A 25,216-nucleotide genomic window follows, 5' to 3' on the forward strand; every position below is an offset into this window, starting at 1 on the left:
GGCAGGTTGTTCCACAGCAGACCTCCACTGTTGGAGGCAGTAAATGCTTCTGAATACCAGTTGCTGGAAACCTCAGGAGGGATGAGCACTCTTTTGCTTGGGTTTTGCCTGTGGGCTTCCCAATCTGGTCGGCCACCATGAGAACAAAGGGGTGCCCTTTGGCCTGATCCAGCAAGGCTCTTCCACCCACCCAATTTTGTTTCCACTTTTGCACACCTCAGGATTCGCCCAAGTAAGTGATAGCTCCCTTTGTGTGTATGGATGGGGCCAGGCAACTGCACTCACTATGCCGATAATAATCTTGCTTGCGTCTGTGCTTTACAAAGCATTAATGTGAGTTGGTTTCGTCTAAAGAAAGAAAGATTGAGAAAATGAAGGGGACTTGAACCCTTTTACTTCTGGCTTTTGCGTGTGTTGAAACTGTTCAAAGCTGCCATGGTAACACTTTCTCCTTTTTTCCACAGGTGGCAAAGTGCCTGATAGAGTATAAAGCTAAACAAAATAAAAAGGACATTTATGGAAATACTCCTTTAATTTATGCCTGCTTGAATGGCTATCTAGAGATAGCGGCCTTTTTGTTAGAGGTAAGGGACCTTTGGGTATTTTCATATTTTCCTTTCTTTCTTTCTTTTGACTGTGGTATTTATTTTTCATATTCAGTCATCATGAGGTGGCAGATCTGGCAACATTCCGAACAGGAAAGGACTTTTCATCACACTCTGCTCTTAATTTCAGCATTTTGAGAGTACATTTTAAAGGATGGGTTGCCCTAAAGCAGAGGTTTTCAACCTTTTTGGGTCCATGGCTCCCTTGACCAACTAACTTCTTTCTGCAGCACCCCTGTAGGGCTCAGGAGCCCAGTTATGTCACCCTTTGCCTGCAGAGCTGGCAGCCTCTCACCCTTTTTCAAACACCTTCCCTTGTGGAGTGTTCCCTCAGCCTCCTCCCCTCTCCTTGGGAGTCCTCTGGGCGGCCACAGCTGCCACTCCTGGTCTCTGAGCTGCCCCCCCACCCCCCGCCAAAGAGAAGTGCCTCTTCACACTGCCCCACAGGGGCCTGGAAAGCACCCCCTGGCCAGCCCCAGAGGCACCATTCACCTGCAGAGCTTGTAGCCAGAGCTGCTGCAACAAACATCTGTGCAAGCCTTTGGGAAGCAGAGACACAAGAGGGCATCAGAGGAGGGAGGGAAGGAAAGACGCCAGTGTTGCCCATGGCACACTGGTTGAAAACCACTGCCCTAAAGTATGATTGGGGAAGCTCCGTCCCTCCGCATCATCATTGAGTGACCAGGTTGACTAGGGTTGATGGGAAAGGGAGTTCACAGTTGCCTGGAGGACCACAGCTTCTCCATCCCTTCCATAAGAGAAAAGTGGGGGAAATCTAAGCTTCATGCTGGCATTCATTTGTATAAACTTGCCCTTTGTTATATTAAATGTCAGTTACAGATCAGCTACTGCAGATGAACTCACCTTATCATGTGAGCATAGTGGGCTGGGATTCAGAGCGGAAGGAAAATAGATTATTGTGCAGCTATGCAAATGCTTCTGCAAGAGCTGTGCATGGGTGCACTTAGTGCAGAAGCAGCTGGATTACATAGCACTCCCCAGGCATCCTGTTGTGCAATAGCACATTTGGATGTAGTTTCACATTTCTTCTGTATCTGGAAGGGCATCTTTAGATTCAGCTCGCTGGTCTGGTTCAGGCATAATGGGAAACCGTGGTTTCCTGTTGTGTGAAGAACTCTGCCCCCCTTCAATTGCAGCTACAATGAAGTGTTGGCCTCCAGTTTGAAACAAGCCACAGTTCAGAACTGTGGTTTATTTAAAAGCAGAAGTGAAAGCTGCTGGTCTCCTCCTTGTGGCAGCAAAGAGGAAGAAAAGGAAGAAGGCAAGTTCATGGCTCCTGCAGGTTCATTGACATAATGGTAAACTCAGTGGTTTCCCATTTTGTCTGAACCAGGCTGCTACTTTTCAATGGAAAGCACAGTGGGATGAATGGATTGCTTAATCATTGCCTTTCTGTTGATAGCATGAAATGAGAGAGTAGATCTGTCCTTGTCAATTTGTTACATTAAAACGCATATTTCCATATTGGAAGAGCCATTGTGGACTGACTTGAGACCTAGATTCAAATATCACATTTAACCCATGAAGCTCACGGGTGGACCTTACTCTGAGCCAACCTCACAGGGTTGATGTGAGGATAAAATGGGGGCGGGAGGGAGATGTATGTCACCTTCAGCTTCTTGGATGAAAAGTGGGGTGTAAATAAGACAAAGGAAGAATTTGAGAGGGGGGCCGTCTTGTACTGACAGAGCAGATACATTTCATGCAGGTTCAATCCCTGCCATCTAAAGTTTAAGAGGATCAGATGGGAGACAGGAAAGATCGTCTGCCACAGACCCCCAACAGATAACACAGTAAAAGTTGATGCAACTTCCTCATCGGTACCATTTTGAGATACTGAAAGAAGTATGAGAACTTGCCGTTTCCGTGTGACCTCCTTTCAGTATCATCACTTGAATGTCCTTTGCCATCCTTTCTTTCCCTTCAGAACGGGGCCTCAGTTAACCTGTCCAACAACCAAGGCAACACACCTCTCCATAAAGCTGTGATCGGGAGCTATGAGCCTTTGGTGCGGCTCCTGCTGCAGCACGGCGCATCAGCACATGCTCAGAACAACAGACAGTGCACGCCCCGTGACTACGCTGAGCCTGTAAGTGGCCCATTTGTCCACAGGAGGAACTTGCTAGCCCACAAGTACAGTAAGCCTACCAGCCTCCATCTGGACTGATGCATTATCAGCCAGAGATTTCAATGGGGGGTGATTGGCTCCAGCTTTAGCCTGAAGCTATAATTCTCAAGCGACATACATCAGGGGCTCCCGGACGGTGGTTTGTGGACCACAGCTTTAGTCAGGTGGATTTGAGAGTGTCTGCGAAGGACACTTGCCCTTTGAGTTCTATGGAATCCAAATTGCAATACAAGAAAATGTAAGAAATAAAAAGCAGTAAAAACACAATTAAAAAAACATACAGCATCTAGCACAATGCATTCCAATTGCTACAATGGGCAAAAAAAATTATGAAGAGGTCTGACAAGACCCTCAACATTTTTCAAGTGCTCCATGGGTGGGGGCGGGTGGGAGTTTGGGACCCCCTGACATAGACAACAAAAGTAGGAGTGTGGTAATTGGTAGGACTAGCTTGCTGATCAATGATTGGTCAGATATTGTCCATCGTCCATCCATTGTTTGACTGTACTAAAATATTCCAAGAATCCAGAACGGTCATGATGCTCGGAAAACGTACCTGCTTCTTTATTATACACCCCAGCCCTTTAAAAACTTGTTTTTACAGTGTTCTGAACCACTGTTAAGTGGCATTTTCATTCGTTGTGCTGGAAGTTCTTATGCTAGAAATATGTTATTTTATTATATGTTAATTGTATTTGATCATTTTTTTGCTGCAAGCCACCAAAACAACAGTGCTGTTGGGCAGCTTCATATAATATACAGCAATAAAATAAAATAAAGTATTTTTTAAATGAGAAACTACCTCCTCTTTTTGTCCCACCTAATTTAAAGAAATCGGGTATCCTTGAGCTGCTGAGGACTGTAGTAACCTCAGAAGAGGGAAGAAAGACTGACTGCAGATCTCACGTGGCTGGGAAGAGCAGGAAAAAAAGTGAGTGTGGCATTTTGGTCCATTGGTCCATTTAGCACCAGGGTCTCAGGTAGAAAAAGGCATCACCCACTACTTCAGATCCTTGTAAGTGAATACACAAGGATTGAATCTGGGACCTTCTAATGCAAAGCATGTACTCTACCACTGGGCTATGTTCTGTCCCCAGTGCTGGCAAAAGGGCTGCTGTGGCTACTCTGCTCAGCTTTTTTGGGCAAGAACCTAAGAATGTGCCAGATCTAGCTATTTGCCCATTGTCTACTGAGGCTGCCAGCAGCTCCCTAGGGCAGTGATGGCCAAACTTGGCCCTCCAGCTGTTTTTGGACTACAACTCCCATCATGCCTAGCTAACAGGACCAGTGGTCAGGGATGATGGGAATTGTAGTCCCAAAACAGCTGGAGGGCCAAGTTTGGTCATCACTGCCCTAGGTTCTCAACCAGAGAGCTTTCCCATCACCTGACCCTCCTTACTGGAGATGCAGAGCAGGTGCCTGATCCCTGCCTAATGCAGGTAGATGTTACCTAATGCACTTTGTGCCAACACCTGGGGTCAGATCGGTCCCAGGAGAGCTAAATACCTTTGTTTTCCTGTTGTGTAAGCAGAGATGTCACTGGCAGCTTAAATAATTCTAAGCTTTCTTTTTAAAAAAGAACAGGAGCCAGCCCTGATCCGGTGTTGTTACCTGGGATGGACAAGGCTCTGCCTTTCCTTTTATAGCCCCACCCAGTTTACTCCAAGATGATTGTTTCCTGCCCTAAGTGGGAATGATTGACAACAGCCCAGTATTCTTGCTAATGTAATTCAATCCCCACAGAGATATTTTTGCACCTGCCGTTTTCTGCCGCCAGCACTAAGGAGTTGATCCTCATGAAGTTTATTCTAGGAGACCTCGCCATAAGAAGGGATTTTTGAAAGGCTTGGGAGTGGGCTGGGTGGTGATGCGGGGGCCACATAGGTTGCTTCATGGCCTTCTACTCAGCCTGTATGTTTTGCAGATGGCCATGTGAATGTATGGAGCACAGCATATGCTAGACAGGGTGCCATGTTGAACAAAACCAGTTTCTGGGTTTGGGGCGATTTTCATGTTCTGCAGGCAGCAGAATGAGGAGGTCAAATCACTTGCACTGGCAGAATGGACGTGCAGGTGAGAATACCTTTATTAAACACGTATTCAAACTTCCCTGCATATAAGGGAGGAAGGTTTGATCTCCCCTCCCAACACCTGAAGTGGTGCAGTCCATTCTTCTGATTCATTCCCGCCTCATTCTTCCTGATGCCTGAGTTCAGCCACAGAGCGGATCTTAGGATTCTCGACCCTCTGTAGCAATGATGCCAAGCTGCTCAGGCATCTCTACAGCTTCGGTGGCTTTTAAAAGTTAGCGGAAGGTGGCTTTCATTCATTCTTAATTCAGGATTGTGTGGACTTGATTGCTAAAGAAGTATGCCAATTTAATGGTTTTTGTTACTTAAACCTGCAGTCAGTTTTAAATCTCCCGAGATAGCAGACGATCTCGTCGCCAGGCGCCTTCAGTTGGTCCAGTCAATCAACCGCTTTAACAAGTAAGCTTCAAAAACTGCCTTCCGAGTGCTGCCTGCCAGTACTGCCAAAGCATCAGATAACACTGCATGCAGTCTTCAATTGGGCTGGAGCTGCAGGATGTCTTCCAAGCCAATCTGGTGTGGTGGTTAGTGTCAAACTAGGACCTGGGAGACCAGGATTCAAATCCCCACTCGACGGCCATGAAGCTCACTGGGCTTGCAGTGCCCACCACTTTCCCCACTTTCCTTCATAAAGGGGTTGCAGGGGGAGTGTCATTGGTAGATCAATGCATTTGCTTGTGCAGACACGTGTAGCACCTGCTGTGCATTTGAACAGGGCTTGCCTATGTCGTGCCGATCTAAACATTCCATATTTTGATAGAAACCGTAACCTGAGTTTGAGGTCTTCATTTGAGCAGGAGCTGGGACAAGCTTTTTGCCCTTCCGTTTAGCCCTTCCATAGTACAGTGGTACCTCGGGTTACAGATGCTTCAGGTTACAGACGCTTCAGGTTACAGACTCCGCTAACCCAGAAATAGTACCTCGGGTTAAGAACTTTGCTTCAGGATGAGAACAGAAATCGCACAGTGGTGGTGTGGCGGCAGCGGGAGGCCCCATTTAGCTAAAAGTGGTGCTTCAGGTTAAGAACAGTTTCAGGTTAAGAACGGACCTCCAGAACGAATTAACTTCTTAACCCAAGGTACCACTGTATGAGCCAACACACCAGGAGGTCTTCAATTAACTATTGTTTCATCTTTTGTCCAAACTGGGGAAAAAAACTATGGTTACTAGCATCAGAACAAACCAGGGTTTGAAGTTGGTTCAATTACATTGGCTTATTCCAATGCTGGCAACCATAGTTTCTCCTTCTGACACACCATTTGGCACTTAACAGAATTCAGCTCGGTCAGGTCTCTACTACTTGAGGCAACTTTCGGAGACTGCACAGGGAGCTGCAGCAGAGAGAATGGCTGAAAAGCCCTTGTGCTTCTCTTTTGGTTCCAGCCTTTGCATATGCCACCTGGTTAGTGAATCCTAAAATATAGAAAGGGAGACAGAAATGTTTTTCAATAAATAGGGCCACATCCAAAGGTGCCCCACGGAAAGTTGACATTCTGTGAATATGGGGAGCTTTGATCCTGTGGAGGCCCCTGTAAATGGATCAGAGTGATTTTTGCAGATTTCTCTCTGCCACTCCTCCAGTTCTATTTAGAAAAGTTCATCATCCCTCTGATGAGATGGAGCATGTAGGGAAATTGCCAAAATTGCCTCCCTCCACATCAGTTCAAAGGAGTGTCTGTTGGACCCCAAATGGAAGGGCACTTTTGAATCCAACTCACGATGTCCTAGCCATGTCCAAGTGTGTCACAGTGACACCTCCACTGCTTAGGTAGGGCTGACTTTGTTTAAAGGGCCTGAGCACCTGCAAAGAGGTCAGGTTGTACAACACTCTGTGACGTCTCAATTAGTGGCTGGAGAATAAAGAATCCAATACACAAGCTGGCTGTCCCTAATTTAGACTGTTGGAAAAGTAGCTGATGCTCCTAAGGGTAAATTGAAATGACTTGTCTTCTGACCTTTGTACGCTTAGACTCCAAAGGACAACTCATGACATTTATACCCCAGGAAGGTCAAATATTAAGAATTTTCAGCAAAGGCAATGGAGCAGGTTTTGTTACTGAAATTCCGCCACCTGGTGGCTGGCAGAGATACACTGCAGTACTGAGCGACTTGTACCGAAATGTAACAAGTTTCTTTTAACCATGTTTGTTTGTGTCTTTAGGTCAAAAGACTTGCGGAAAACTATAACGAGAGATAAAAGTGTCCCTAACTTTAATGATGAATTACTGCACCAGGTAGGAAGACAGGTTTGAAATGAAGGGCTTGCTTTTTTACTTTTTTATTTCATAAAATGTATATACTGCTTGGTTGTAGAAAAAACTCTCAAAGCGGTTTACAAAAATTGCAAACTGAAATAAGTGGTGGCTGAGATTCTTAGGGTGTTAGTTCTACAAATGTGCTGGATATGCAGCATAATAGACAAGAGTCTATGGCTGGGGAGACCTGATTTCAGACCCCAACTTGCTACGGAGTTGGTTGTAAGCTTACTCAACAGTCACACCTGGCCTGTTATGAAGATAAAAATGGGAGAATCCCGATGTCTCCCACTGTGACCTCCTTGGAAGGGCAGGTGTGCCAGCCATAGCCCCTTCCTCAATATGGAGTGCCTCTTACTTGAATGATCCATTCCTTCTCCCCTATATTTTTAGTTATCTATTGGAGAGGTCCAGTAGATGAATTGGTTCAGAAAAAGACAATTAGGATGGTCAGGGATGAGAAAAAAATAAAGATATTGGTTAAAGATATTGGAGGCGGGGGTAGGCAGGATAGCACTCTTTAAATCCCTGAAAGGCTTTCACAAAGAGGAAAGCAAAGAGTTGTTTTTTGCTGCCCCAGAAAGCCAGACTTGTCCCACTGGGCTGAAGTTACAGGAGGGTAGCAGCTGATTAGTAGGAGAAACTTTTAATGGTATTTGCTTTAGATTTATCAGCCAGATAAAAATAAAGCATCTTAACGTGTTCTTTTTTGTTTTGATTCTCAAGTTAGCTATTAAGAGCTTTGATAAGAGCAAGCTAAAGCCCGTGGATCCTTTAAAACAAAGCAGGATGCAGATCCTTGACTCCGGCAGCAGAGGGGAGCCCACACTGGATGAAGTCGAGTCTGATGTGGCAGCAGCGCCTCTTAGAAGTAAACTAATGCATCGGAGACACACGGTTAATGTGGCCCTTTCAGATGCAGATGACATCCACAATTTATCCAGAGATCCCCCTGTTTCTGCACTGGAAGGCTGCTCTGATGATTGATGCTTTCGAAAACACTGGCAAGGAAGCAAGTTTGTAACCAAAAACAACAGCAGCAGCAGCAACACCACCAATTGGCGTCAGTTCCACTCCCTTCAAGAATCAAAGAATCCTTCGGATCAAGGCATTCAAAACTGCAATGTGAAGACTGGCAGGAAGAGGAACCTCTCCTCCCTCAACCAACACAGTTTGCAGTTGGAGACAGAAGGGCTGTTTATTTGCAGTTGGATCCACAAAACCCAACAGGTGTGATCCATTTTAAACACACACACAACTGAGATGTATATGGAGATATCAAAAACTATGAGACACATTAGTCTGTACTTGAAGTCTTGAAATCAGATATAACTGTAATGGGTGTAAGTTTGGAACAGAATACCTATGGGACTTCCAAGGCCTACATAATTATAGTTTGAAAAGACAGCGGTTTCTTTCCATTTTTGCACTACTAGTTTACACCAATTGTTGAAAGGAATTACACACACCGGCAGCATAGTTTGACACAAAGGGCAAGATTGCACAGATCCTTTGGTTCTCATTTATTTTATTGAAACATGGGCCATATATGGGTAGTTGGAAGTGAGGGATGTTATAGTCACTGTTTTATAAACAAAGGGTACATCTTCTTTTGGAGAGCAGGACTTGGATTTTGAATCATTTTATTTTATGTAGCAACCCACATTAGTGAACATATTCTCAAATACTTGTATTGAGACTACAACCTTACCCTATTTAATTTAAAATAGCAAATATGCATGGCACAATAATATGATTCCACTAAATGCAATGAGTCTAGCTAGAGAGTACATCTGTTTCCACCGGGTCTTGGAAGAGCTGCTTAGTTGACCTTACTTGAAAAGACACTTCCAGATTGATAGATGGGGGCACTTTTAGTAATGGAGCGTCATTTTGGTAAACATTCCATTCTTTATTTTTATTTTTAAGAGGGGTTGAATTATCACTTGAACAGCACAATAACTTTTGTCAATTCCAATTCTGTTTTTATGTAATATTTGTAAACAATATATTGGGTTTTTTATTGTTTAATATTTCTCTGTTCAGAATGTTAGTGCAAGGTATATAAAAAGGTAGAATGCTAGTGGGCTCCTGAAGGACAAGGAAAAGTATATTTTTCTACTAAGTAATTGAGTTCACCTAGATTTCTTACATGCCTTTGACTTGTGCCAAATGATGGGAGAGAGAGAGAAATAGTAAAATTAACTAATCTATGCTCTTAATGTGGGACTCTTTATTTATGGTAAGTCATGAATTGCAGCTTGCTGGTTGATGGGAGCTGCTGCCATAAAGCATTTTCTGAAAACTTTATAGCCTGTTGCTCATGTTCCAGTTTTAGCAACACAGATCTAGTTGCATGAAGGTGTGGATGCTTCTGTGGAGTCTGGAAGCAGGAGAAAAGCAATGCATTCTGGGTCATCCTAAGCCTCCACTGTAAACAAGTTCCCTTGTATGCAATTGTGAAAAATTATCAAGTTTGATATGAGCATTGTAGAGGGGGCAGGGAGCAACGTGCATTGGTTTTTTCAAAAATCAGTGCCTAATGCTTTATAGCACCCAGAGACACGGGGAATGGTGTCTTCCCTGCTTTATCCCAAAGAAAGAGGCATTTGGCCACAGCTGTAAACAATTAGTGCACCAGTGTCAATGTGCACTAATTATAGTGTCTTTAATACAATTACAATGGACAAATAATTGCTCTCTACAACTCAGGTTTCTTTATGGAAAGATTTTAATATGTTTCAAAGCTCTTATTATATATGTTCCACTTCCACAGTGAAGAAGAGGGTCAAACCCCTCCTCCTTTTACAGTCTGCCTTACATGGGATGTTGGTACAGTAGACATACAAAAACCATTTCATTTTGCATTCAACAAAAAGGCACAACCAGAAGTCACAATGGCACCATGATGGCCAGGGGAATTAGGCAGCTGTTTCAATAACTGCCTGAGAAAAGGAGGCAGTTTGGATAAGAACAAATCTGTTTTGTCTGCTACGAACCTTTAGCCTGTGAGATGACAGGAATTGCAGTTTGGCGACATCTGGTGAGCCAAAGGTTCACCACCTGGTCTACACAGTTCTGAGTTGCAATGATATTTAAGAGAGAATCCAGCTGCTGTTAAACCTTTAAATAATTTTAATACGAAAGATTTAAGCACATGCTTAAGTCTTCTGTTGAAATGAAAAGGGCTTTAAAGATCCTGACTTTGGTTGCATCACTCTCAATCACTCATGCTATTAGCAAATGTATGGCAGGGGTGGGGAAAGACATCTCTTGAGAGAAATATCTCCCAAGCACACGTTATTTCAAGCTTCATAGCGTGCCAACCAAGATTTATCTAATTTTCAATCCAACAGATCATCCACCAAGATACTGTATCATGGAACCATATTCTGATCAACAACCAACCCCTCTGGCTTTGGTTCAGTGAAACTGCAAGTGTTCCAGTACCCAAGCGGACATGACATGTAACTCACACATTACATCATGATCCTTTAACATTTAAATCAGTAGTTTTCAACATTTGGGGACCAACACATGTATTTGGGGACCAGTTTCTTAATTTTCTAACCTATCTGTACAGTGGTGGTGCTCCTGTTGCAATCTACCTTAGATCAGGCCCCAACTGAAGACCAATGCTTCAAAACCACACTAACCGGGATTTGCTGTCCATTAGGATGCTGAAACGGCTTTAAAAACCCTAACAGCAAATTCTAGTTACCATCCTCGGGAGAAAGGGGAGCTTGAACATGGATGGGGAAATTCCATGGCTGTTCCAAATCCTTCAACCGTGGTTAAAGGATCATGAATGTCATGTTTATACAGCAGCCTCTGTATAAACACTGAATCTTACATATTCAAATCAAAATCTTGTATCCTGTGAACTATTTAGCCTGCACATGCAACTCTACTAACTTTGACAAAACCAGCAGGCTGCTTGCAATGCAGCTTTTCTCATTCCCTGCTGGGTTACTATGCATCCTGTTGTCACTGAAGTACGATGAGCATGTTGCCCACGGGTGCCAGTGGCATAGCAGTGTCCAAAGGAAAAATGAAGTCCCAAGTGATGGGGAGTGAACCACAACTTCTCAGGCCTCTGCTATAAAAACGGTCTAAGAAAACCATTTCACTTAATTTTATTATACAGAACACAATATCATCCCTTTATATAAAAAAAATGTGTACAGGAAAAAAAAAGTGTAAACTTTTCATCTATGCTTCTGCCAGGCACAGCACATTTCCTTGACATACGCCAGATGATACGCCTTTCACAATTAATCTTCCTCATCAGAATCCAAAACTTTCCTTCTGTTGAACTAGGGGAGAAAACACAGTGTAGGTGAAAATAACTTTGAGGCCAAGTTTAATAATCAAGAATTCCCTGTTTGTGTTATGAGAACAAGAGCAAGCAGAGAGCTGCGTGAAGCAAGGAAGCTCCCAGGTTTTTTGCCAGCTGCATATTTCGCACCTGCCCAGCCTAAAAGTCAATACCCAAGTATTTGTTCATTGCCTTGCTGTATTGCTATATGTATTTTCAAGATGCATTGAAGCAAATCTATTACAATAGTATAGTCTTTATATCAAGGGATAATAGGGGCCAGCTTGTAGGCTACATCCTCCCACCAAACTGCAGGAAGTGGCCCCAGCAGCTTTATCTCCTGGACTGATTAAAGCATGCTCTAAAGAACAAACTGGAGGATATTTTGTCTCTCATCTTAGAGCGAAGCACTACAGCACTAAGCTCGGAGATGAAGTCAGCTGCCTACTCTTTCCAAGAGTTCAAGGCTGCATTTCTGGCCACTCCCACCCCACCAAACTGTAAGCAGTAGCCATATACAGATTTTCTGCTCTGTATAAGCTGTCAGCTTCATACAGGAAGAAGCATGCAGATGTAGTAAACCTTTAACAAAGAATACTGGCTATGCTGTGATCCTGCGACCACTCTACCATTGGCGAACAGGCTCCAGTTTTTAAGATGCCCTACCTTTACTGTTGTTTTCTTGTCAGTTTGCTGACTCACTTTTTCAAGTATTTCTATCAACCCTTGTTCAGTTACCTAGGAAGTAAAAAAACAATCTCATGTAGCAGATACTCATTTGGTGAGAATGGCACATTTCCTCCTCGCCTCCCTCTGGGGGCAAAAGGACACACCCTATACAAGCAACTTAAACACTACACACAGATAACACTTTCATCCAGGGCATCGTCACAGTGGAAGGACAAAACCAAACAGCAAAGACCACCACCACAGCATCATTAACAGGTCATCTGCTATCCCCCATGTCACATAAAACGATTCATCAACTTTTTATATAAAATAAAAAAGTGATTTGGAAACAAGTGTGAAGAGGCTAGAGAATTATCCTATAATAGTACAACTTTTCAAAGCTTATAAATCAATGTTTTGCAGGATGTGTAAGAATTATCTTGCCCAGTGAGACAGAGATCCATCTAATTTGGCATTCTGTTTTCAGGCAACAGCAAACTCAGTCCAGCAGAATAACCAGTGTTTGCTTTCTACTAACAGATCACAAGGTGAAGCCATGGTTGTTTGTAGCCTTCCTAACCACGGCTTGTTATCACTGTGGTTTAGCATGATATCCAAACCCTTGCTTGACCATCATTTTGTCGGGCAACAAAGACACAAAGCAGGAACGGGTGGAAAACAAGCCAAATGTCAGAGAAACAAGCAGCAACTTGTTTGCTAGTCTGTGAGGCAATTCATGGTGTGTTCAATAAACTGGTTAAATTGAAACCATGGCTTTATGTGATGCACAAAGCCTGCCTGCCTTTGAACATTTATTTATAAATCTGTATTTCATTAAAGTTATTTCCTATATTTGATTCATCACTTACCTTCCCACCTAACTGTCCAAACCTGCCCATCTGTATGAGGTAATTCTCCACCGCTTTTGCCTTTTCTGGTTTCACAAGCGCTAGATTACTTACTGAAAAAGGAAAACAGATATTTTGCAATTTATTTTTTTTAAAAAACACCAGATTACTAAAGTCAGGCAAGACTTATTATTCACAGTACTGCAAAAGGCCTTGAACTGTTATTTTAAGATGGATTACTGATCTATGCCTGGTCTTATGAAAAAGGAAAACTGTATTTTAAGGAACTCGGTATACTGCTTTGTTCAAACATGGCTTATTAGGATCTTTACATTTCCCTCCTGCTTTCTGATTGTTCCATTCCACTCAACTTTTAGACTGGGGGAAAAGTCCAAAGTAATGCCTTCAGACTGCAGTGCTTCAGGGTCCAGGAGCAACTGACAAGAGCTGCAGATATGTGCAAAGGGGAACAGTCAATCATCCTCTTCAGGTCAACTCCAGTCCATAGTCCTAGCTTAGCACCCACCAATACATTTAGGAATACCACTACAGTATTCTGCAGAAGCAGCTTTTAACTCAGCAGTCCTCACTAATGACAATTCTAGAATAATTAACCATATATCAACAATAAGTTCAGAAAGTAGTATCCAGTGGAGTCTCCTCCTTAGAACACAAAAAGCAAATGTAGTGAGAATTGAAACCTACTCTCCACATTAGTGTGCCTAGCACTGGACCCAAAACACTCTATTATCTTCCTTTAGTAAAGTTAAGTATGTGCAATCTAAGTAAGATGGACTCAGAGAAAGGTTTTAGAAGTTGGTCAGATACACCATGGATACTTACATCTGGCACGAGCTGCTTGATCTAAAAGCTGAGCCAAAATGTTATTCCTCATTTCTGATTCTCTGTAATATAAAAATTATGCAGATAAATTACAGCTTCAGAACATGTGCAGTGCATTGCAAGTGAAACACACTGACCATTTTGTACAACAGCAAGTTTCATATTTAGACATTGCTAGTACTCCTTTATATTTAAGCCATTTAAACTATTATCCTTATGGAATTTACTGTGGAATTTGAGCACAAATTCATTTATTATTATCTGGGAAAGAGAATCCAACTATGGAAACTTGAAACACATTCATGGCTCAGTACCAAACCCCTACAAAGGTTAAACTCTCACTCGTTTAACAGTGGGCTCTTGATGCAGGAAGATTACACACCCATTTAGAAGAGTATGTGCATTGTAAAGATCTAATAAAGACAAAAAGGATAGCAACCTTATTTAAGGAGAATGACAAAAAGGGGGAAAACTCTACTGGTCTCAGTGTTCTGTGTCTCTTCTGTTTCTGCCTCTAAATCACACTTAATTTAGTAATAAATGCAAACATGGCAGCCCATACCTCTGTTGCTGTTTATTTGTTTCACCTTCATTTTTCCTATAAATTTATTTTTATTATTATAAGTTAATTTTATCCCAACATCACGCCTGCAGAGACATGAATCTGGATGACTCCCAGTAGATGTATCTCACAACATGCTTCCAGTCATGTGGTAATACTGATTACAGGATACAATCATACTAGCAAAAAAAACCCCTAAGATGTGAAGGGGTGCCTTCTTCCCGCTACTGTGCACGATGTAATAAAGGGATATCAGTCTACCAAAAAGGTGGCTTTTGTTTTCATCCCCTCTGTTACCTCTGTTTTGCTTCTTGCTGTGCGATGTCACTGGAAGGATCCTGAAATGTTAGAAATAAGAACCAGTTTAGTAGTAAAGCATAGCACCACTGAAGAAGTACAAACAAACAAACGCTAAAGTACACATATAAGGCCAGGACTGTTCTCATACAGAAAAACTCATAAATGCACAGCTATTACTGCTCCCAGGTAGGGAGAAGGCACTAGATCCTAAAAGATGAGAGTCAACTTTTGAAGGTGTTGAAGTACACAACCTTCAGGTAATACAGAATCTACCAATCAAGATGGGAAAGTACCGTATTTTTCGCTCTATTAGACGCACCGGACCATAGGAGGGGGAGAATAGGAAAAAAAACCCTCCCGCCGGGCTTGTGGAGAGCTGCCTGAAGCCCGGGGTGCACAGCGCCATGCTCCCCGGGCTTCGGGCTGCAGGCAGCTATCCGCAAGCCTGCGGAGCCCAGCGGGAGTTCCCGCTGGGCTCCGCAGGCTTGCGGATAGCTTCCTGAATCCTGGAACGCAAGAGGGGTCGGTGCACACCGACCCCTCTCGCCCTCCAGGCTTCAGCGAAAGCTTGCATTCGCTCCATAGGACGCGCACACACTTTCCCCCTTCATTTTTGGAGGGGAAAAAGTGCGTCCTATAGAGCGAAAAATACGGTAGCTATTCTTCAGCCCCACAGATGGACAAGTTACTTAATACATGCCTGCAAACTGTGGTAAGAATTGCCTGTAGGTCACCAGGCAAGAAAACTTCACAGAAGTTTCTTTTTTTCCTTTGATGCCACAAATGGGCATATAATAACAGGTGAGCTGGCAAAAAAGATGTGTACCAGTAATGTTTTTGCAAAGGCTGGCTCTAAATTCCTAGTCAATGGCTAGATTTGACAGGCCCACCTTAGTGGATGACTGATAAGTGCTTTCTACACAAGCCCCTTCTCCAGGTTGGCAGCTGGGTGTGGGGCAGTGGAGCAAAGTCATTTAAGAACCTTCCAAGAGCTGCATTTGGTGCTGGGACTGACAATCACTGAGCCCTATTTCCAGACAGTGGCCGAATCATAGAACCCCTGCTCCCTCCCATTCAGAGCCAGGGTGGCATAACCAATGTCAGAATACAACCATGGAGACACAGGTTCAAATCCCCACTCAGCTATGACATTAGCTGGGCCACCTTGGGCCTAACTTACCTCTCCCATGGTGGTTACACGGATAAATATGGGGTTTTTTTGGGGGGTGGGGGGACTTAGGGTTGACAACAATCATGCACAAAAGCCCATGTAGGGTAAACGCAAAAAACCCAAACCAGACAGCACCATCAGTCCTTGTTTTCTCTCTTTCAACTGGTTAACTTCATTCATTTTTTTTTAAAGGGAGATGTTTGTGTTAATATTGGGTGTAAGCTGCTTTGGGGTTTTTTTGCTGAAAAAAAGAAGTGGAAACCCTGAAAATAAAGAGATACGCTGCCACCCCTGTATATACACTTTCGTGGGCGCCAAGCCCCATTGAACTCAATGGGTTTCCTTAGTGAGTAGGTATGTAGCACTGGAAATAATCCCAACACGTACGTGTGTGTGTGTGTGTGTGTGTGTATACAGACGTGCATAATACACAAAACACGGGTCTCTTCCTCTGACTTCTCCCAGAGTGGTCTCTGCGCCCCTCCCGCCTTGCCTCCCACGCCTGAGGCGGCCCTGAGCCCGCAGTGAGGACTAGCGCCATGCAATTAAAACCGAAGGCCCAGGCCCGCCCTTCCTCTGGCCGGCCGGCTAGAGGGGCCTCGCCTGTGGGCCAGGACACCGGGCGAAGCGCCGAAGGCGACGCCCGCCCGCGTGTGAGGGGACGGTCCAGGCCCGGCGCCCTCCGCTCCGCTCACCCCGTGCTTGGCTTGCAGCTCGGCCATCCTCTGCTTGCGCAGCGCCTCCAGCTCCTCGTCCGCCATGGCTAGAGACGAGACGTCGGTGACGCGCGACGTGGGCGGGGCCGCTTCTCTCTTCAATCTCTCCGGTTCGCGTTAGTGCGCCGGCGCAAGAGCAGGCGAGGCCAACGCAATCACGCACCGAGAGGAGGAATTATAGCACAGGCAGCGGAAGCCGAGCGCCGAACAGACCAAAGGAAGAGCCATCAATAGAATCAGACCACGAGGGTTTTCACGAGGAATCTTTCGCCCACGACCCTGAGAGTAAGGGTCTCGCGCTCTACCAGCTGAGCTTAAGAGAGAGAGAGAAAGTTGGTGAGCAAACGATCAATGCTCGCCTACTCAGAAGTTATCGTAAGCGCCCACTGGGTCCAATAAGATGTAGCTTCTCCAATACTGTCATGAAATTCTGCTCAATATTGATCCAGAGCAGAACTCCGACGTATAGTTAGCAGAGTAAAAAATTAAACACGTTGCAAGATTCTCCCAAAACAGACCATAGGCAATTAATATTTCACCCAGCAGAACTTTACTGCTACTGAAGGCAAATAAGTTTAATGATCACAAATCCAATACAATACACTGTCCATAAGAAATCCAGGTGCAGCAGACTTGACTTTAATTTACAGTAACTTCTTATAAGTCTAAACCTTAACAACTAAGCATACTATGTATAGAACACCACACCAAAAGGAAAGAAAGGCAGAAAGAGAAAAGTGAAACCCAGGCTCCTCCTGGCCTATTATTATAGTCAGCATGACCTTGACAGAAAGAGATAAGAGAACCAGTTTAAGCCAACTGTACTCAGCTTCTCTGAAGGTATAACCCAAACATCATGAACCTTCTGTTTGTTTCTTTTACACACAGAAACTTCCAGAACCCTCTTGAATTAATTAGAATAGGGGAGACCCCTACACATCAGATCAATACTTTCTGTACAAAGAAATGCAAACTGACATATACATGTCGTAAAATCATAGAATCGAAGAGTTAGCTGGGACCCCTAAGGGTCATTTAGTCTACCCCCCTGCAGGAACCACCAGCTCAATAATCCCTGGCAGATGGGCATACAACCTCTTGCTTAAAAACCTCCAGTGAAGGAAGGAGGGAAATCCCGAGAGCTTGAGTTGCAACGGCGGGGGGATGTAGAGAAAATGTATAAACATATGTAAGTTTTAAACAAATTTGTGTCCTATTATTAGCTCTCCTTTTTATTGACAAACTTCCTCTTTTTTTGGAGCTGTGCAAGCACACACACACCATGTGTAGTTAAGGCCTTAAGACTGATAGGACAAGCACATTTCTTGTTGGAGGCCTTTTGCCTTTGAATGTCAGTTGTTGGGGATCCAGAAAGAGGGGAAGAGTGCTCTTGCGCTCGGGTCCTGCTTGTGGGCTTTCCATAGTGGGCGTCTGATTGGCCACTATGAGGAGAGGATGCTGGACTAGTTGAGCTCCCTTCAGCCAAATGCAGTTTCAGGTTTTTTCTTATGTTCATTCATTGCTGCTAAGGATTCAGCGTTTCCCATACAGTACTTGGCCTGATCTAACTTCAGGGCTCTTTTTGTGTGGATGGGTGGATAAACAAGAGCACAATCTTATTCCCAGCAGAGGGAGCCCTCGCTCTACCAAAATCATTATTTTGCTGTCTGGTACTGGCAGGAGCAAAGGCAAGAGCCGGGAGTTTTCTGCTGCACAGCAGTTCTGTCCTCCCAGATGAAGCTTTAATCTGTAGCGTACATCTTTGCTGCTGTAAATTCATGCTCCATTATGCCACCATATGCTTTGATTCTCCTTGAAAATGCCGCAGTAATCTGAGTGTTTCGTTCCAGAATTGTGGCTCAGCGTGTCTTCCTTGGCATTTCGGTTTTTTTCTTCTTTCTTACAGACTTTATTTCTTTATTTAAAAGATTGCATCTAAACAAGTTTGACTTGAGTGAGCCTATTAGCTGGGAGCCTCTGAAGGACATCACTTTTAATGTCACAAGAAGGTCAACACCAATGAAGAACTGCGAGATGGATTTTGGGAGACAGATGTCACAGGAGAAGAGCCCCTGCTGGATCAGACCGACAATCCATCTTCTCCAGCAGTCTCTTTCCCAGCCATGGCTGGCAGATGCCTCCAGGAAGCATCAAACAAACAGGACACAGACTCAGCAGCCCTTCAGCAATGGCTGAAGGGCTCAGAAAAAAGGCTACTTCCTGCCTGAACTCTGAAGCCTAGAGAGCTGCATCCAGTCTGTATACAGACAATACGTAACTTGATGAACTCAGCACAAAGCAGCTTTCAGACTTACCCTATGATGCTCCCAGTTTTTGACATTCAGAGGTATAGTGGTCCTGGAAATGGAGGGTCCATATAACTATCTTGGCCAACACCTTGACAGGCTTCCTCATTCATCATATCCAGTATCAGCATATTCATATACCATTTAATATGCAAAATCCCTAACCAGTTTACATAAAACACAGTAAGATAATTTGAAGAAGAAAAGTGTACATACAACATTTAAAACCAAACAACAACAACAAAATACATCAGTACAAACAGAGGAGTCATCAATAAAACATACAGTTAAATATCAATAAATAATAAAACAGAACGTGATGGATTTCATGAGCCGGGAATGACTGCTTAAGTAGATGGGACTTTAAAGCTTGTCACTGTTTCTGCCTTATGAACTGCACATGACCACTGGCCATGTTGACTGGGGCAGAGGCGAGCCTAGCAATAGCTGGGCTTCCCATCCCTGCTTTAAAAGATAAACCCAGCAACAGGATTTTGGGGGTTCTCAGACAAGGCTTCCTCTATGGACCCTTGGAAGTGATCCAATATGCACATTTCTGGGGATTGGGAGAGGGGAGGCTCAGCTGTGTTTGAGGGGACAGTGCACAGTTAACCCACTGTGCTTGAATGCAGCACACTGAGTATTGGATGAGTGTCTGAGTATCTTCTCTCAAGTTCCCATGTGCTACCAGTCCTGAGAGCTCTGCACTGCTAGCCAGTGAGCCACCAGGCCCAATTCAAGGTGTTATCACTTGTGGACCCACAAACTTAACTGCTTGGGACCCAAGAACTTAAAAGAGTGCCTCCCCCAGTATCAACCATCTCAGGCCCTACAACTAGCAGATTGACTCTGGGTGCTGACCCACAACTGGGACTTCTCGGTGGTGGCTCCCCTTTTGAGAAGCGCCTTCCCCAGTGAGGTGTGTGTGGCCCCCTCTTTACTCACCTTCAGAAGGAATTTAAAAACGTCACACCCCGGCATTGAGTGACTGAAAGATGCTGCTCCCCATCATCTAGAAATTATCAGCTGTAAGAATATGTGACTGTTTTGTGTGCTTAAGATGTTCTCAATGATTTCAGGTGTCTTTAACTGTTTTTGAAAGTTTCACATAAGCTGTTGCTTTACCTTTAGTTATATTGTTTTGTGTTTTTAGCTCTGGGCTGCTCTGAGAGGAAGGGCAGGATAGAAAACTAATATTGACCACGGTGATGATGATGATGATATTATTATTGTTATTATTATTATTATTATTATTATTATTAACAACAACAACAACAACAGAGATAGAGATATGCCTTGACAAGCTAGATTCAGACAACTGGGATCCCTGCAGCAACCAATTACAAGCTCACCATATGCCTCCTGCAACTGTACAAAATGCTGGTCATCTGTGGCCTCCGACCTTGCCGCTAAGCCCAGCATTACCACCTCTCAACAGATGCTTGGAAATCTGGAGTAGGGGGGAGCAAAGAGGTGGCCAGGCCGGACTTAATCATGCATTCAGAGGCTGGGGATCAACGCCTCCCCATGCTATTACAGACACCATGCAGTGCGTGCTCTTAAGTGGCTCTGGTATGACTCCTGATCATCTCCCAAAGCATCCATGGCAGACAGGATGCAGGATATGGGGCTATGGACAGAAACAGAGAAAGGGATGCACACAACCAATGCTTTCTGCTGCTTCCCAGATAAGTGTGTGCTGCTGAATTGCTCTTGCTTGCAAACACCCAGACAGAATTACAGATTTAGAGCAGCCGCTTCATCTTTGAATGAAAGCCAAGCTGCTTTATCCCATAGTTTAGCTCCTTCTCCGTCACCGTAGGAGTGCTCATCAAGAGCAGCTTGTGTTTAATATCTTGGAAACACATGTGGGTCAGCGAGACATATGTACCGAGCGTCGCCAGCACATATATGGGAGCTGTCAACCATCAAGGATTCAAGTTAATCATCATAGTGTTCAGCATTTATACAGCATTTTTCCTCCTCTCATTTTTATTTCCTATTCAAAGCACTTTGCCTCAGTACTTTTTAGTCATCCTTGCTGCAACAGCTCTGGAAGGATGAGCTAAACATACTGTTATGGATTTGTGGGTTCTGTTGTTGTTTAGTCGTTTAGTCGTGTCCGACTCTTCGTGACCCCATGGACCAAAGCACGCCAGGCACTTCTGTCTTCCACTGCCTCCCGCAGTGGGTTCTAGACACGCCTAAATTCTTGGACCCAGTAACAAGAAGCTTTGGGGGTGCTGATGCTGTGAACCCCTTCATTGTAGGCTCAGGTTGTATATATGTGGAAATAAACCATATCAATCTGTTGTCCCTCATATCCAATAGGAAACACAGACCCTGGGTAAGTGCCTGGAACACCTGGAATCTTGCACCACTCAAGAGATTCAGGTGGCGTGCAATAATACAACCTCACTTGTATTTTACAAATGAGAGCATAAGGAGAGCCTACTGGATCAGGTCAATGGCCCATCTACTCCAGCATCCTGTTCTCATAGTGGCTGAGCAGATGCCCCTGCAGAAGGAAGCCCACAAGCAGGGGTCTGTTGTTCTGCACAAGCAGGATTTGAGCACAAGCAGGATTTGAGCACTCTCACCCTGGTGGCTTCCAGCAACTGTTTTTCAGAAGCATTGCTGCCTCGGGCCATGTCGCTATCCTCATTTTCCTTCGTGAATTTGTCTACTCTTTTAAAGCCATCTAGGTTGGTGACCATTACTGTTCCATAGCTTAACTGTTTCTGCCATATCCTGAAGACACGTTTTTGTAATATTTGTTGTTCTTTGAGTTGTCTCTCCACACACACACACACACATTTATGTTTGTAATTAGGGTAAGAATACAGATATATTTGCAAATATTGTGCAGATTTGTGTGATGAGTTTATGTCTCAAGTCTTTTAAGTATTCAGCAGTGCACCTGCCAGAGGACACACCCCCCCCAATGCCAAACCTGCAGTCAGCCCTACCTGGGAGTCCAGATCACCTGCTACTACCAATCATTTTTACCTGTAGATATCGGAGATGTGATTGAAGTGCCTTTTGCAATCAAAGTACATCCTCCAGCACTGAGATATGGCCCCCACCCCACCCCAAATTAGCATCCCTCCCAATTGGCTTCAAGCCTGGGAAAATGTGTACTTCAAAAGACAATAAAGAACGGTAAATTGGCTCAAGCAGTTATGTCACCCATTTGAAAATACTTGGGTTCCTAACTCCCAAATAAGAGATGTTAAGCCCCATTAAAATATCAGCAGGTGTTTTCATTGCTCTGGAGCTGCTTTGATTCCAGACTTAAAATACTTCCAGAACTGAGCTGTTTTGACTTTGAGTAAGTGTCAAGTAAAGAATTGGTTCTTCTGGGTAGAATCTACAAGGGACCTACAACTAATTAGAAACGCCAGATTTCCCCCTTGGTACCCACTCTTGAAAGCGGAGCATTTTAGAGCTAGTTATCTGACAAAATGTTCACCAGTTTCCTTAAGAACTGCCTTTATTGAGCTGTGTTTCCAAGTGACGCCCATTGCAGTATTGAATGGCTGCTACAACATGGTCCCATACTCAGACAGGTTGTGGTCAACCTCAGGTGGAAGACATCACTTATTGTCCGTTGGCATGCCCCTTATATAGAGACCCAAGAGACTGCTTTCTGAAACCTTTGTTCATGTAAGCAAGCAAGAAAGCAGGCACACCCTGGCAGAAATGGCCTGGTTTCTTTTGAGTGACAATAATAGATTTGCACAGGGCTTTTTTTTCCAGCTGGAGCTCACTGGAACTCAGTTCCAGCACCTCTCAGGTGGGCACCATTGACACATGTTCTGGTACCTCTTTTTCTAGAAAAATAGCACTGGATTTATAACACACAGAGCGGCCCTCTATGCATCAACTGCAAAAAGAAAGAAAATAAAAGAGAAATCAGGAAAATGGAGTTAGATAAAATTGCTATAAATTGCTGCGGTGATTTGGAGGTTTAATCTGTGATCTGAGTTTGTTGTTGTCTCTGGTAACTTACATCATGGATAATGGCAAATTGGATTTTTTAAGGGCAAAATAATGTTAGAATTGGAGCTGTCAGAGATGTATAAAGGAAACTGTTTTAATGCTCAGTAACTCTGCAATTCATTTTTTTTATATTATGGATTTTTATGTTCTATATTATTTTATTAATACTGTTGCCTGATACTTGTTTGTCATGGCATTTGGCTAGAACAGTAAACATAAGAATGTGAACCTGACATAAAATACAGGCTGCATAGTGCAGCGCTGATACTTTTGGGTTATGGGTGGTCCCCTATTATTCACTAAACTTAGATCTTTGCAGTGATAGGCACTGTGTCACTTGGGGTGACGTACATGCTAATTCCCATCGGAAATATAAAAGTGCCTTCCCAAATTAGCACACCCTCTAATGGCTTCTTCTGCCACCCAGTCTGGATAGTCGCTTCGACAAGCCTCAACTTAAGAGGAAGACTTGAAACACGTCCAAGTGTAATTTGCAAGGGTGCTGGAAATCCAGGAGCATGGCAGTCTGACATAAAAGGTGTTTTTGTCAATCACGCAGGTAAAAATGAAGCACTGGAATACCTACAATCTAGATGTTGTCAAGCTTATTATTTCAAGGGGAGTGTTCATTCTCCCATTCGGTTCCATTCGGCAGTAGCAACGGACTGCAGGGCTTTTCTATCAGCTCAGAGCTCTCTCTCTCCCCTCTTCCTTGAGCTGTCCCCATTCTGGCTGGTATTACAAGAGCATGGCAATCTTCATTTTTCTTCCTCCCTCACAACCCCCCTTTTCCCTTTTGTGTCTTGTCTTTTTGATTAGGGCAAGGGACTACAAAATATATTTGTTAAGCAGCTGCAAGAAGATTAGTCTGGAGAAAAGGTGAGAAGCGGCGACATAATAGAAGTTTACAAAATTATGCGTGGCATGGAGAAAGTGGATAGAGAAGAGGTTTTTCTTATAGCGCTGGAACTCGTGGACATCCAATAAAGCTGATTCAAAACAGACAAAAGAAAGCACTTCTTCACACAGTGCAGTGTTAAACTGTGGAACTCCCTCCCACTGGAGGCAGTGATGGCCACCAACTTGGATGGCTTTAAAAGAGGAGAGTGCTGTCAATGGCTACTAGTTGGTTACCCTAGTGAGCTGTATTGCATTTTGGTTAAAATTATAGTGTCATATCAGCCCTGCTCAAGAGCAGTCCTGTTAATGAACATGACTTAGGTCCGCTAATTTCATTGGGTTTGCTCTTAGCTGCATGCAACCCTTAGTAAACCTTTCCAGATTGGCACCTATGCATACAAAGCAGCCTCAGTCATACTCATGCAAATCATCCTCTTCTGCCCTCTTGTTTTTGTGGGGTTGTTCCTCTTTGGGGCACTGTGCTGTGGGGCTCAAGAGGCCTAGCTTTGTGACTGCCATTAGGACAACGTTAGGACAGATCTTCTTTCATCCCAAATTTCATCAGTACTAAATCCCCGCCCCCCTGCTCCATTCCCATTTCTACTTTTTATGTAAAAAAAATATGCTGGTGTTGTTTTGATTCTCCACCCTCTCAGTTTAGTGGAAATGTCACAACGTGACCCTAATACATCAGTCTGCTGGAGTGCAAATGCTCCTGACTTCAAATACCTAAGCTGGGATTCTAATGGACTTCTCTTGTCATCTCTTTGAAAGCAGGTCTTCTGGAGAAACGGAGGCATTTAATGCAAATCCAGGAGTGCTGCTGCACTCTGGAGGGGGAATTTTGTGTTGTGTCCCCCCCGCTGTACCCGTGGTTCCTCTTAACCCAGTTTACATGTAGTTTGGTTCTCTCTTTCCCCCACCTCTCCCTCTATAACTCTCTCCTGCTTTTCGACAACAGTTTTAAAAGATGCAGAGAGAGCTCAGCAAGCTTGCATTAGTAAACCGGCCAGAGCCCATCAACATTGGATTTAGCAGGCGTGTTCTTCCTCCCACTTGACTGCAGAGGTGAGCTAAGCTTTGCTACTAACCTCCTTTCAGCCCAGAATGATGAATTTTATTGTATTGTATTTATTACATCAGATTCCATAGCGACTTACGCCAGTGTAAATACGCAGTGTGAAAATCTGATAAAACAATTTGAAATCAGAAAGATGGGGTGGGTCAGAGTAAAGAAGTGCGTCTTCAGGATATGATGGAAGCATTGTAAACCCATGGAACTCACCGCCACAGAAGGCAGGGATGACCACTACTTGGATGGCTTTAAAAGAGGATTAGACAAATTCGTGGAGGAGAGGGTTATTGATGAATGCTAAGCCAGAATGGCTATGCTCTGCCTCCCACAGTTGGAGATGGCAGTGCTTCTGAAGACCAGTTGCTGGAAACTACCGGAAGGGAGAATGCTCTTATGCTCGAATCCTG

The 25,216-nt window shown here is 44.0% G+C and overlaps 2 protein-coding genes across 13 annotated transcripts in view; one reads left to right on the forward strand and one right to left on the reverse strand.

Annotated features, from left to right (window-relative positions):
* ANKRD27 (ankyrin repeat domain 27) overlaps positions 1 to 9,321 on the forward strand; it is a 66,500-nt gene extending 57,179 nt beyond the window's left edge. For all 11 annotated transcript variants that reach the window (XM_083629069.1, XM_083629077.1, XM_083629075.1 and 8 more), the window contains 6 exons: positions 465 to 584; positions 2,554 to 2,715; positions 3,586 to 3,685; positions 5,162 to 5,243; positions 7,006 to 7,078; positions 7,826 to 9,321. In XM_083629069.1, coding sequence (XP_083485195.1) covers positions 465 to 584; positions 2,554 to 2,715; positions 3,586 to 3,685; positions 5,162 to 5,243; positions 7,006 to 7,078; positions 7,826 to 8,086 — 798 coding nt within the window. In that variant the 3' untranslated portion in view covers positions 8,087 to 9,321. The remainder of the gene's footprint in view (positions 1 to 464; positions 585 to 2,553; positions 2,716 to 3,585; positions 3,686 to 5,161; positions 5,244 to 7,005; positions 7,079 to 7,825) is intronic.
* A 491-nt stretch (positions 9,322 to 9,812) lies between these two features.
* PDCD5 (programmed cell death 5) lies at positions 9,813 to 17,433 on the reverse strand. 2 transcript variants are annotated; one of them, XM_083629112.1, is made up of 6 exons: positions 16,506 to 17,433; positions 14,637 to 14,677; positions 13,778 to 13,839; positions 12,956 to 13,047; positions 12,084 to 12,155; positions 9,813 to 11,415 (listed from the first exon to the last, which is right to left on the reverse strand). In XM_083629112.1, the coding sequence occupies exons 1-6, from the start codon at positions 16,569 to 16,571 to the stop codon at positions 11,374 to 11,376; spliced, it is 375 nt and encodes a 124-aa protein (XP_083485238.1). In that variant the 5' UTR covers positions 16,572 to 17,433; the 3' UTR covers positions 9,813 to 11,373. The 2 variants fall into 2 exon arrangements, with proteins under 2 accessions (XP_083485238.1, XP_083485239.1); XM_083629113.1 differs by lacking the exon at positions 9,813 to 11,415 and adding an exon at positions 12,004 to 12,029 and having other exon boundaries at positions 12,062 to 12,155; positions 16,506 to 16,655.
* Between the last annotated feature and the right edge of the window lie 7,783 nt (positions 17,434 to 25,216).

The sequence above is a fragment of the Podarcis filfolensis genome (assembly GCF_964270895.1).
Source record: "Podarcis filfolensis genome assembly, chromosome: 8".
Lineage (NCBI taxonomy): Eukaryota > Metazoa > Chordata > Lepidosauria > Squamata > Lacertidae > Podarcis > Podarcis filfolensis.

What these genes read in the sequence shown, in the direction of transcription:
- PDCD5 (XM_083629112.1), bottom strand. Translation starts at nt 16,571, where the DNA reads ATGGCGGACGAGGAGCTGGAGGCGCTGCGCAAGCAGAGGATGGCCGAG. An exon ending in AGCTGCAAGCCAAGCACGGG is followed by an intron (nt 14,678 to 16,505) that starts GTGAGCGGAGCG and finishes CTAACATTTCAG; the next exon opens with GATCCTTCCAGTGACATCGC. An exon ending in CAGCAAGAAGCAAAACAGAG is followed by an intron (nt 13,840 to 14,636) that starts GTAACAGAGGGG and finishes TTTATATTACAG; the next exon opens with AGAATCAGAAATGAGGAATA.